Source organism: Portunus trituberculatus, chromosome 43, assembly GCF_017591435.1.
Source record: "Portunus trituberculatus isolate SZX2019 chromosome 43, ASM1759143v1, whole genome shotgun sequence".
NCBI lineage: Eukaryota > Metazoa > Arthropoda > Malacostraca > Decapoda > Portunidae > Portunus > Portunus trituberculatus.
In genome coordinates, this window is record NC_059297.1 from 22,827,233 (window position 1) to 22,841,689 (window position 14,457).

At 40.5% G+C, this 14,457-nt stretch overlaps 1 protein-coding gene across 17 annotated transcripts in view; it reads right to left on the bottom strand.

Moving 5' to 3' along the window:
• Positions 1–14,457, bottom strand: part of LOC123518375 (endophilin-A-like) — a 174,044-nt gene that overhangs the window by 24,853 nt on the left and 134,734 nt on the right. For all 17 annotated transcript variants that reach the window (XM_045279161.1, XM_045279173.1, XM_045279178.1 and 14 more), the window contains 2 exons: positions 8,687–8,820; positions 4,236–4,302 (listed from right to left, as the gene is read on the bottom strand). In XM_045279161.1, the coding sequence (XP_045135096.1) occupies positions 4,236–4,302; positions 8,687–8,820 (201 nt within the window). The remainder of the gene's footprint in view (positions 1–4,235; positions 4,303–8,686; positions 8,821–14,457) is intronic.

Consider the following 14,457-nt stretch of genomic DNA (forward strand, 5'->3'; position numbering starts at 1 on the left):
ATTACAAAAATAACAAAATTAATTTGCCTTATAATTTGTTGAGGTATCAATCTGTTTGTGTGTGTGTGTGTGTGTGTGTGTTTGATCTGCTGCAGTCTCTGTTACCCTATGGAACGAGCTCAGAGCTCATTATTTCCGATCTTGTAGGTCTGAGACCAGGCACACACCACACACCGGGACAACAAGGTCACAACTCCTCGTGTGCTAGGTGAACAGGGGCTGTGTGTGTGTGTGTGTGTGTGTGTGTGTGTGTGTGTGTGTGTGTGTGTGTGTGTGTGTGTGTGTGTGTGTGTGTGTGTGTGTGTGTGTGTGTGTGTAATTCACCACGGTCACTTGCTGGTCACCCAGCCAGTCTTCCCCATTACAGAGCGAGCTCAGAACTCATAGACCGATCTTCGGGTAGGACTGAGACCAAAACACACACTCCACACACCAGGAAAGCGAGGCCACAACCCCTCAAGTTACATCCCGTACCTATTTGCTGCTAGGTGAACAGGGGCTACACATTAAGAGGCTTGCCCATTTGTCTCATCACTTCCCAGGACTTAAACCCGATTGTTAGTTGAGCTGGGTGTGTGTGTGTGTGTGTGTGTATTCACCTGCTGCAGTCTCTGACGAGACAGCCAGACGTTGGAACGAGCTCAGAGCTTGATCATGGGATAGGTCTGAGAAGGCACACACCACACACCGGGACAACAAGGTCACAACTACATCCTACCTCACTGCTAGGTGTGTGTGTGTGTGTGTGTGTGTGTGTGTGTGTGTGTGTGTGTGTGTGTGTGTGTGTGTGTGTGTGTGTGTGTGTGTGTGTGTGTGTGTGTGTACAATCTATGATATATAAAGGCATTCTAGTATATGCATGCAACTAAAGCAAGGTCTGCCTGCTATATACACACATGATCTGATTCATTGCAGTCTTTATTAACAACAAGTACAGAATGATACATACTGGACATAAAAATGCCACAAAACAAAGTTTGGCAAATAATGTTGTGCATTTATCATCTACAGCCATGAAGCTAAATTTAGCACGGCATATAAACAGAAATGCTTTTCCCACTGTCAAAAGAATGGAAAACATGAAGAAACAGGCAGCCCGTGGCTTGACGGCTATTTCTCACTCAAACTTTGGCTTTTGAAGTTGAAGTCATAATGACCCAGGATGTGGAAAGGAAATGTTGAGCAGTAATTAAAGTGAGTTATTTCATTCATGGAAAAAGAATGAAAACATAAACATCAGGGAACAAAGGAAACAAAGCTCTCTTAGTCAGCTTTAACATTCCCTTTGATTCAATGCTGACAGTCAATAATGGTCGTAAAAGCCTCAGAAAACCAGTCACAGCACATGGACAGTTTTTCTTAATAATTCACATCACCTTGAGCAGGGAAAGAAAAAGCCCTGACAACAACAGTGTGATATAGACAGCAAGACTTGCATGCATGCATGGCAAGGGGAGTGAGGGCCTGGCACACCTAGGTCATACAGTCCTGCCCTCACCCTCACCTCAACCAACGCCATCAACCCTCACCAAGGCCATGCACTACTCCACAAAGGCACTAATTACACCACTTCCCCTCCTCACTGCATACACCTTCATGCTGATATTCTACCACATAAATTGGAGATGTTGCATATTATTGCTTCCCCATCCAAATACCAGATACTTCTCTCACTTCCTTTCCCTCTGTGTGTGTGTGTGTGTGTGTGTGTGTGTGTGTTAGAAAATTAATTTACACTTGTCGGGGGTCTTGTCTTAGTATCTCATTTGCTAGACTATTACCTACTTTCAGCTCAAGAGTACTCTTTGCACTTACCCACCACAATTTCACTCATCAGTATATATAATGTTAAGGAAAACTATGAGTATTTCTTTGTGCCCTTCAGGTGTGAGTGTGCATCTATGTGTCCAGTCTTACTATCCTGCAGAAATGTAAAGAAAAGGAGCTACACTCATTAGGGAGGCGGTGGCATAGTGGATAAGGTGGTGAGCGTGGGATCGGGCAGACGTCCACGCATAGGTTCGAATCTCACCACGTACAGCCTTAAAACACTTTGCCATTTGTCGAGTGGTTTAAAGTTACCTACATATCACCATGATACCCAGGTTCTAGGTGGTTACACTCAAGATGAGCTTGGGCGGTGATATGGGCCCTAATATGGGTACCACTATAAATAAAATTGCCTGCACCACTAATGGCGGAAGCTGAACAGCTTCCCATACACTCTTCAAGTGTGCCTACAGGCGCTATAGGCCTTACTGTAAAAAAAAAAAAAAAAAAAAAATGCTGTGCCATCCTATCCAATATTATCCTCTTTAGCTTGAAATTCTTGAATGTTCCCTGCATGGGCCACTTCAGTACTTACATGTATGTATTAACTTGGTTGTGGTTACCCAGCTGTAATGGTTCATGTGGTCTGCAGGACACTCAAGTGATATTTCCTCTGTATCTGTGTCTGTTGGTATACATATTCACCAACGTTTGTGTATTTACCTAGTTGTATTGTATAGGGTTCGAGTGGGGCTCATAGTGTCCTGTCTCCATGTCTCCATTTAGATAAAGTGTGTATTTACTTAGTTGTATTTACCTAGTTGAGTTTTAATAGAAAAGAGCTATGCTCGTACTGTCCTGTCTCCATACCTATAATCATCCAGTTTAGCCTTAAAGTCATGAATATTTCTTGCTTGAACTACTATTCCATCCAAATTTTTCATATTTCTAGGTTTCGGTTTGGAAAACTATATTTGTTAATGTGTGTGTGTGTGTGTGTGTGTGTGTGTGTGTGTGTGTGTGTGTGTGTGTGTGTGTGTGTGTGTGTGTGTTTTCACTGTTTGATCTGCTGCAGTCTCTGACGAGACAGCCAGACGTTATTCCCACGGAACGAGCTCAGAGCTCATTATTTCGATCTTGGGATAGGCCTGAGACCAGGCACACACCACACACCGGGACAACAAGGTCACAACTCCTCGATTTACATCCCGTGCTAGGTGAACAGGGGCTACACGTGTGTGTGTGTGTGTGTGTGTGTGTGTGTGTGTGTGTGTGTGTGTGTGTGTGTGTGTGTGTGTGTGTGTGTGTGTGTGTGTGTGTGTGTGTGTGTGTGTGTGTGTGTGTGTGTGTGTGTGTGTGTGTGTGTGTGTGTGTGTGAAGGACAACGACCACTGAATCAGCTTTTACATCATGGCTTAAGTGAGTATTGTGGTAACCAGCCTCAGCACAAGTTAGAAAGGAGGTGTTATATTTTGAAGCCTTCCTCTGCTGGTTCACCTTGTCAAAAATGCAAAAGAAGCTAGTGTATTGTGAAAATTGATAATAAAGAAACAAATTAATTAGTGAATCAAAACAAAAAGATAGTACCAAGTAAAGTTCTTCTGTATACTTACCTCTTAGTTCAACCCTCTCCATGTGTGCATGTATGTGTGTGTGTATTTGTGAGTGTACAAGCATGTGTAGTATTTACCTAAAAAAAAACTTCAGCTACATTCATCTGGTCCTGTCATTTTTAGGTGTTTTTTATTCCTTGTCCCTAATCACCTTTTCTTTTTGCCCTGGTGAAAATTGTACTCCTTGTGTCATTAAAACATCTTCCCTTATCAGTTCCTCCTTGCATTCTTTCACACATCTAGCCTTAGTGTGTGTGTGTGTGTGTGTGTGTGTGTGTGTGTGTGTGTGTGTGTGTGTGTGTGTGTGTGTGTGTGTGTGTGTGTGTGTGTGTGTGTGTGTGTGTGTGTGTGTGTGTGATGAGCCCTAGGAATGTAGGTCAGTGGATAGCTTTAACCCTCCAAACCAGACATCACCTTCAATATTCTCAGAGGGAGGGAATGCTTGTGCCCACAGTGGGAATGAGGATGAGGATGACGATGATAGTGATAGTAATAATAATAATAATAATAATAATAATAATAATAATAATAATAATAATAATAATAATAATAATAATAAAAACAATTAACCGTATGACACCTCTTCAACAAAAGAAACTAATTAAAAAATCATAAAGAATTATAAACACCAAAAGAAAATTAATATGTAGAACTGAACGAAAGCTACAATTAAGAAAATAAAATTAAACTAAACCTTAAAATAACACTATACTAACTGACAAAAAAAACAATAAACTAGTATAATAAAGCAAAATAAATAATAATAGATAATGAGAGATCCTCAGCATTGCAAAGTGAAATAAGGCAGTGATGGTAGTAAAGATGAGAGGAAGCAGAGGTACTGCTACTCACCCTTATCTTTTTTTCTCTTCTTGCAGTCAAAGTCTAACCGGCGGCCCTGTAGCTTCTTGCGGTGGTGCTGTGGGGGTGGGAGGAGGGGAGGACACATGTGAAGCACAGGTGAAGAATAGAAGACAGATGTTTCTCATTATCATTTAATATTACAAGAGTTTTTTCATGGACAGGGTTATTTTCTGAGTTGTTATTAATCAATGGTAGGAGGGAGGTTACTGACCCATAGCTCTCTCTCTCTCTCTCTCTCTCTCTCTCTCTCTCTCTCTCTCTCTCTCTCTCTCTCTCTCTCTCACACACACACATTCACATGAACAAACTTCTTGTATGCAAATTAGCCTGTGCTTTCTAGTGCTGTAGTTATTGTTTATTCATCTATTCAATTATTTAGGATTTTAGGTACTTGTATATGTCTCTGTGCAAGAAAGAACTATAAACTTTAGCGTGCAGGATTTCCACGCAGACACACACATACACACACACACACACACACACACACACACACACACACACACACACACACACACACACCTAAGACAAATGCATGGTCAGTACAGGAATATGAAGAAATGATAAGTGATACAGGAACATGTCTGGAAGAAATGTTGGGTGGCTGTGAACGAACTATAATGATGGGAGATTTTAATTGTAAAGAGGTGTGTTGGGAGGACTGGTCAATGGAAGGATCAGAGACAACATGGGGAAATACACTATTGACACTGGCAATGGAAAATGTGTTAACTCAGTGGGTCAAAGAAGATACTAGGTTTGGAGGAGAGGGAGCATCGTCAAGACTGGACTTGGTCTTTAGTACAGAGCCAATGGTCATTGAGGAGATGAGGGTGGAGTGCCCTTTAGCAAAGAGTGATCATGCAGTTTTGGAGTTCAAGGTGATAGATGAAGAGAAATCTAGAAGAAATGAAGAATATAAAGTGGGAAGATGGAATTATGCCAAGACAGATTTTGGAAACCTAAAGAAATTCTTTCAAGAGACAAATTGGATGAAATTCAAGAGTGCTAAGGAGCAAATGAAAAGTGGAAGGAATTTATAAAAATATACAAAGAAGGTGAGAAAAATTTGTACCAATAAGACAACATAGAAGTTGGAAAGCAGGACTGGTTTAACGATAGATGTGAAAAGGCTAGAACAAGAAAAGAGGATGCATGGAAGAGGTGGAGAAGGAAAAGACGGATTAAGCAGTGGGAAAGTTACAAAAGAGCAAGAAATGAATATGTGTTGATTAGAAGAGAAGAAAGAAAGAAACAAGAAAAGGATATAATTGATAAATGTAAAGACCAACCAAGGCTTTTTACAGACATGTGAACAACAACATCAAAAATAGAGAAAGTATTGAAAGTTTAGAAGTAAATGGAGTATGCAGTGAAGATCCCAGGAAATGGCAGAGGCTATGAATGGATGCTTTCGGAAGGTATTCACAAAGGAGACTGCTTTTGACAAACCACTGGTAATGGAACAGAAAGGGATTATGAAGGAGTTTCAAGTAACTGTGGAGGAGATCAAGAACATGATGGGGAGTTTAGAAGTGAGAAAAGCTGTGGGACCTGATGGGGTATCAGGATGGATTTTAAGAGAATGCAGGGAGCAACTGGCAGAAAAAGTTTGTGAAGTAATTGATGCCTCATTAAGGGAAGGTGTAGTGCCCCAAGACTGGAAAAGAGCTAACATTGTCCCAATCTATAAATCAGGTAACAAGAGAGACCCATTGAACTATAGACCAGTGTCACTTACAAGTGTGGTAGCTAAGATGTGTGAGAGGGTGGTGAAGAATAGATGGACAGACTTCTTGGAGAAAAATGACATACTTTGTGAGTGTCAATTTGGTTTTAGAAAAGGCGTTCATGCACGACAAACCTGATATGTTACTATTCGAGGGTGATAGATGTAATACAGGAAAGAGATGGTTGGGCTGATGGAATATATCTGGATTTAAAAAGGCCTTTGATAAGGTACCACACCAGAGACTGATCTGGAAACTTGAAATGGTAGGAGGAGTGCATGGCAGTTTACTAAAATGGATGGAAGACTTTTGGTAGGAAGAGAAATGAGAACAATAATTAAGGACAGACCATCAGAATGGGGATTGGTGGAGAGTGGAGTTCCACAGGGATCAGTGTTGGCACCAGTAATGTTCGCGGTCTACATAAATGACATGGTGGATGGGGTGTCCAGTTATGTGAGCCTATTTGCAGGCGATGCAAAATTGTTAAGAAAAGTGAGATGTGACAAAGATTGCGAACTACTCCAGGAAGACTTGGACAGAATATGGAAATGGAGCTGTACATGGCAAATGGAGTTCAACACGACAAAATGCAAGAAAATAGAGTTTGGCAAGAGTGAAAGAAGAATCAGGAGTATGTACAAGATAGGAAATGAAGACATAAAACCAGTCATGAAGAAAAAGACCTTGGGGTGACAATTACCAATGACCTATCGCCAGAGAGACATATAAACAAAATAATTGGAGAAGTATTGAACTTATTGAGGAACATAAGAGTGGCGTTCGTATATTTAGATGAAGAAATGATGAAGAAAATAATTACTGCAATGATAAGACCGAGGCTTGAATATGCAACAATACAGTGGGCTCGAACTTAAAGAAACACATAAGGAAACTAGAGAAAGTACAGAGGGCTGCAACAAAATGGTGCCTGACTTAAGAGATTTGACTTATGAAGACAGACTGAAAAGAATGCAACTTCCAACCCTGGAAAACAGAAGAGAAAGGGGAGACCTGATAGCAATATACAGAGTGATGATTGGCATGGAAAAAATGGATAGGGAAGATCTGTGTATGTGGAATGGAAAGAATGTCGAGAGGGCATGGGAAAAAACTAAAAATGGCCACTTATAGGAGAGATGTGAAAAAATATAGCTTCCCTCATAGAAGGGTGGAAGCATGGAATAGTTTAGACGTGGAAGTGGTCAACGCAAGGAATATTCATGATTTTAAGAAAAAGCTGGACATTAATAGATATGGAGACGGGACAACACGAGCATAGCTCTTTTCCCGTATGTTACAATTAGGTAAATACAATTAGGTAAATACACACACACACACTAACAACATTCTCACAACACCCCTGACTGCCTCTTTAACTGGGCTTCTAATCCATATATGTAATTAACTACCACTGCTAAAAGGTATATAGTACTATTTCATGACTTAATTAAGACACGCTGACTTATTGCATTAGTATTTACTCTATCTACTGCCATCATGTTGCATATTACTCTGCACTAACACTGGGAAATATAATATCTGACTAATATATAACACGTCACTTCCTTATAACAATGATTGCCACGATACATAATTTTCCTAAGAATCAAAATTAGAAGAAACTTTTATTAAGGTCTACAAAGTTAGTATCTCAGCATGAAGGTTACCAAGTATCAGGTATGAATATGATGAGAACTCCATGGAAAAACAGGACATGTGATGAAAAAAAAGGAGATAAATAGAGGCTGAGAGTGAGATGAAGAGAGACCAGAAGTGGAAATGCAAGAAACACAAGTAAGAAGGAAAGGAGACAGACAAGGAGACTGAGAGTGAGATGAGAGAGACTTGAAGTGGAGATGCAAGCAACAGAAGTAAAAAGGAAAGGAGACAGACAAGGAGACTGAGAGAGAGAGAGAGAGAGAGAGAGAGAGAGAGAGAGAGAGAGAGAGAGAGAGAGAGAGAGAGAGAGAGAGAGAGAGAGAGAGAGAGAGAGAGAGAGAGAGAGAGAGAGAGAGAGAGAGAAGACTGACTTGAAGCAGAGATGCAAGCAAAAGAATTAACAAAGATCTCATGGACTGGACAAATACTTGAATCTGGAAAGGCACACACATGACCCCAACCAAATCAGAAAGCAGTGAAAAAAATGAGGTGATATTTCTTGTCTTCTGTTGCATGACGTTTCTAATATCAGAACAATGAATTAACAGCAGGTTAAATCCTTATTAGAATACTATACTCTACTTCAATGGCAACTATAAATGTGAATGATATGAAATTAACAGGTTATTACAAGCTTTAATCAATGCTGCCATTATCATAACAGTCTGAGAATATTAACTATTGCTATTACTTTAGAGAAATGTATATTCGTCCACTAAAACCACCTACATCCTTATTATTACACTTGACTCATGTGTGTGTGTGTGTGTGTGTGTGCCTGGCTAAATCTTTAATTAACCACTGGGATTTTAAAGAAGGTAATCCAACAGTAAGTCCAAAATTATACTATCAAATGTCCCCTTTTTGGCATGACAGAAAAAAATTTATCTATCTATCAGTTTCTCTACATACTAAAGGATCCTCTTGCTTCTACATAAAAAAACAAAAACAAAAGAAATCTATCTACTTATATAAATCTCCCTACCCTATTAAGTGTCTTCCTCCTCCTGGATAACAAAAAAAAAGTCTCCCAATTTCTTAGCCTCTCACCTGGACTTCCTTGATGTCTTTGGTGGACAGCGTGTGCAGAGGTTCCAAGAAGTTCATCTTCATGTTGTCATCTAAATTGTACTTGATGTCTGCAATCTGCTTCATGCTCTCTCCAGTTTCAATGAGAGCCATGCCTGTAAGGGAAAAGGAGAGACTGGATGTGATGAGAGAGAAAAAAAAAGGAAAAGAAAGGAGTGTTTTACGAGGGAGGGAGGGATGGAATGAGAAAGGAAAAAGATGCATAGAAGGAATAGAGTGGAAGATATATGGATGCATGGAATTAAGTCAAGTATTGGGAATGAGGGAGTAATGGAAGAGGGGAAAAGAAAGAAAAGTTTAAGACAATGAAAGAATAGGAAAAGGAAGAGAAACGAGAAAAGAAAATGATGACAGAGAGGGAAAAATGTTTATCCACAGGGAGGAAGAGGAGGAGGTAGAATATAGTACACAAATAGAACATACTGTACATAGAAATACAAAGGAAGTACTACAGGTATCAAAAGTGAACTCCCCTATGGCAATCTCTTCAACATCAGGAGCATAAAAATAACAGGATACTAATATTCATGTACTTCCTATTCCAAACAACTATTTTTTTACACAATGGTAAAAAGAAAATTGGTGTCTAGAAAAAAAAGTTAAAGGGTATTACGAGGGAAAACTGTCAAGCATTGATAAAGATTAAAATCTATGGAGTTTACGAGTATGTCTTGATCTTTTTTTAAGGGAAGCAGAAGTCAATCAGCCATTCAGCCCCCAGCCAACCTACCTACCTTGACTTAACAAAACAATGTACCTATTTAGTCCCAAAGTTTCCTGTACTGGAGGAGGAGGAGGAGGAGACGATGGGGAGACGAAAGAGGAATAAGAGGAATATGGAAGAATGCTATCAAATTTTGGGCAAAGTTTTATTATTGCTTTTCCTATTTCTCCTTTTACCTGACCTTCCTTCTACTTCACTTTTTCTCCACATATATTTTGCTTCTCTTCCTGCTTCATATTTTTCTCCATATTCTCTCTCTCTCTCTCTCTCTCTCTCTCTCTCTCTCTCTCTCTCTCTCTCTCTCTCTGGCTGGTGATTCAGACCTCTTAAACCGCAACTAAGGAGAGCAGGAGGAAGAGGAAGAGGAAGGGAGGAGGAGTTGAAGACAAAAGCAGAGGAGGAGGAGAAGGAGGAGGAGGAGGAGGAGGAGGTGGGACAGAGAAAGGCGAATGACGAAAATGGAGGAGGAGGAGGAGGAGGAGGAGGAGGAGGAGGAAATGCAATAAGTAGATAAACAAAGAAGCAGAGAAAGCAGGAGAATGTTAGTGGCAATTTGCTTTCGCTTCTGGCATTAAACACACACACACACACATTCCTACCGTGTGTGTGTGTGTGTGTGTGCGCGCGGGGGGGGGTCGTCACCTCGGCACTATTACCTGGGCTCACCTAACTAATTAGCCTACACTGTGTAATTAGAGAGGAATTAGTTTAGCGCCATTCTTTTTTTTTTCTTTAATGCATGGACGAATTAACAATGCTCTCTCTCTCTCTCTCTCTCTCTCTCTCTCTCTCTCTTGTCATTATCATCATCACTAACACTCACTCTACAGAACATCAACGATTCAAAAAATAAATAAATAAAAGTTGAAGGCATAAGTAAGATGAGCGAGTTAGGAAGGCCGAGAGTGAAGGAGACTGAGGAGGGAAGGAAGGAAGGAAGGAAGGAAGAAGAGAAAAGTGCACCAGTCCATCCCAGCCTCCTCTTCTTCATCCCCTTCCTTTTCTCTCTCACCATGACCTACCTCCACCTCCTTGTGACATCACCGCCGAAGCTCCACCATTAGCCACCCATGACGTCACACACTGCTGCCAAACCTTGTCGATGAACGTGGCATCGCAGCCTCATACGCCCTCCATTTGTAACCCCCACCCCTCACGCTCCAGTTCGCCGTACTTTTCTGTATGTAAATCATTTCCACACACACACACAACCTTCCCTCCTTCACTAAGAAACTCCCTTTACCTCCACCAGTTCATTTATTCCTTTCTCCGGTTTTCCTTTGATACATCACTCATCTTCCCTTTCATTTACTTGTTCCTTCCATTCCTTTCTTCTCTCTGAAATATTTTTGATCTTACTTTTTTCTACCTTGCTTCTCTTCGCCATCTCTTCATCTCTCTCTTATACACTAATCTTCCCATACTTCCTCCTATTTGTTTCCTTCATTCTTTCTTCCTTCTCTTCCTCTCTCTAAAACATATCCCTCTCTCTTTTCTTCTCTCTCCTACCTGCTATCCCCCTTCATCTTTCTCTCCAATACACTCCATATCTTTCCCTGCTCCCTTCCTTCTTCCCTTTCCCTCCATCCATCTTTATCTCTAATACACCCTCCATCCCTCCCGCCCCTTCTCCCATCTAGCCCCTCCATCTCTCTTCCCTTTAATTCACCTTTCATCTTTTCTCCTTCCCTTCCTCCAACAGGATCCCTCCATCCTTCATTTTTCCTCGCTTCTTCCACCTCATGACCTTCCATTACCCCTTTCTTTCTCCTCCCATCTATCTCACCTTGTAACAATGTTCTCTATCTCTTATCTCTTCTTTACAGATCTTGCGTTACTCTTCCCATTATCTCCTCGATCCTTCTTTCATCTACCTCTTCGTATAAAACCGTTCTCTTCCTCCATTCCTTCCATACACATTTTTTTTTTCCATCTTCATTACTCTCTTCAATCATCTCTTTCTTTTCCTCCCCGTCCTCATCCTTTTATCCTCCTCCTCCTCCTCCTCCTTGCCTCCGTCCCAACGTGCTCCATGTCTTATAAAATTTTCTTTCTTTAAGCAATTTATGTGTTCGATGCCGCCTCGCCTCAGCCAGCACGCTCCGCCACCACCACCACTACCGCCACCGCCAGTCCCCGAGAGGCAGGGCTATTGAGCGCCGCCGCCTCCCTCCTCAATGGACTAATCCCCCATGTTCCATCCCCGATCTATTGCCACCACCCCTCCATTGCTATTGACACCTATGGACGTCGCCCTTCAATGCACACTGTCATTACCACAGCCGACATCTGCACCACCATCAAGGCAGTTCAGCTCGTCCTCTGCTGGTTAAAGGCATGCGGTGGTGGTGGTGGTGGTGGTGACGTGGCATGGTTTCTAGTGGTGATCGATAGGAAAGGGATGTTTTAAGACAAAGGTTAGGTTAGTTTTTATTATTTGTTTTACTTTTTTCCGGTTAGTTTCACTGGTTGGGGTCGATTTCAATTGGTGAGGTTTTGATTGTGAGACCAGACTGACTGGGAATCAAACTACTCAGTCCTTATGTTTTTCTATCGATCATTACTGCTGCTGCTGCTATTTCTATTACTACTACTACTACTACTACTACTACTACTACTACTACTACTACTACTACTACTACTACTACTACTACTACTACTACTACTACTACTACTGCTACTACTACTACTACTACTACTACTACTACTACTACTACTACTACTACTACTACTACTACTACTACTACTACTACTACTACTACTACTACTACCTAAAGCTCCAAAAAAGGATGTCGGTGCTTATTTCCCGGTATGTTACGAATGACTGATAGTTCGTCGCTCGTCTCACATCCGACCAGCCACATTGACCTTTTCAGTGCTATGGCGCATTTTCATATTCAATTTTGCTTACTAGTGATTCTATACAGCTTCAGAAACTTATGTGGAGATTAAAATAGTGAAGACTTCGTCCATTAATATTCCGAGCTCCACAGACCCTTCCTAATGTCAATAAAATCGTTTAATCATATACCTAAAACTCATGGTAAAAATACGTCCAAGTACTGAAGGGGTTAAGCAGTCTAGCCACTCAGTAGCTACACCACTTACCAACCCATGACTGCTACATACAACATTCGCTATATCTGATTATACCTAAATAATCGAACATAAGAGATGCGACAGTGAACAGTAAAATATTGAACTTGCTCCTTTACTCCTTGTGCTGTCTCGAAATTAAACTCTTAACTTAACCCAATCACTTGAACGAAAACAATTCCCAGTGCTAAGAACAATGTACGAGAGCTTTATAAGGAACAGGTTTTGGGATTCTTAGACAGTCTACTCGTATTGTTCGAAGATGGCTGAAGAATGGTTAGGGACGGCGGAAAAAAGTGTGACAATTACTAATGGAACGGTTAAACTTGCATCACGTTTATATTGTTCTTCGTGGTAAAATTTCGCCTCCCTTGCAACTGAACCAATCTCTCTCTAGTTAAAAAAAAAAATAGGTTCAGTTAAATTATCACTCTACTTATACAAAACACCGTTGAAAACCCTGACAACTTCCACTAGAGCCTATGGAAAGTGGAGAAAAGACGACCAAGCGTTTTAAAAATACAACGTCTGGACAGCTGAATACAATAGGGCAGGAATAACACTTACTGCAATAAAACAGGAAATAAAAAAATGAAAAAAAGAAAGAGTTTAAGCGTATCAGTGCTGGAGCCAAAAGAATAACGCCTTTAAGGACTTTGCTCAGTGCTATCACAAAATGCTACACAAACATTATTATCCACTTCTTTCATTTTTCTTTTTTTTATTATTTGTACAGGTTATAATCCCCTGAATTCTTCTTTTTTTCTGGCTCGCTATAGTAAGTTGTGACACTCTTTATCGCAGCTAATATAATGAGTTGATAAATATACTTGTGGGAAAAATGTTCGCTGTAATAAGTGGAATTCATCGCTAACACTACAATATCGGCCAGGACAGACACAGACAAACAGACAGACAGATAATGGTAGACCAAGAGACACAGCACATAAAAAAAAAAAAAAAAAAATAGGCAGACGTGTGATGAATAAAGATTGACAGGGAGAGAAGCAGGCGCACAGATAGAGATAGACAGACAGACAGGAAAGGAAAGTCAGGAACCTAGACACAGGCAAACAGATACAGATAAAAAGAAAAGAAAAAGAAAATAGACAGGCAGAAATAGGCAAAAAGCAACGGACAGGACAACAAAGATAGAAATAGACAGGCAAACGGAGATGACAGAGAAAGATAGAAAAGACAAAAAAAAACTGAAAGACAGACAAACAGACATACAGAGGCAGTTATATAGGAAAGCAAACAGAAATAAGACAAAAAATAATAGAGGGAAAAAATATAGATTCGAAAAAGTGAGATTATACGAAAAGACAGAAAAGTGGACAGAGGCAGACAGACAGACAGACAGACAGACAGACAGACAGACAAACAGACAAACAAACATAATCCAACTGCAATTATAGATATCATCAGTGGTGTTCTTAATGAAGGCGTCATATGTGGCATTGCGTCACCACCACACACCACCACTACCACACACCACCACCACTACCACTACCACACACGTCTCTGCTTATCCGTGTTATCAAAAGTGCATGTTATTTATATATAATCTTTCTCTCTGTCTGGTCGATCAAATGTTATTAGTGTTGTTTTTGTTGTTTTCATTATCATTGTCATCACAGCCACGTTCTTCAAAGGTATGTTACAGTACCCCAACACCATCATCATCATCATCATCATCATCATCATCATCATCATCATCATCATCATCATCATCATCACCATCACCATAAGCATCATCACCGCAAATTTCGATTGTCTATTACAACTATCATTGCAACCACCATCACCACTACCAACAACTACCACCACGAAACTCCCATGCCTATTAAAACAATTACCATTTCACCATTATTACCATCACCACCATCAACACCAAACTGCTAAGTCCATA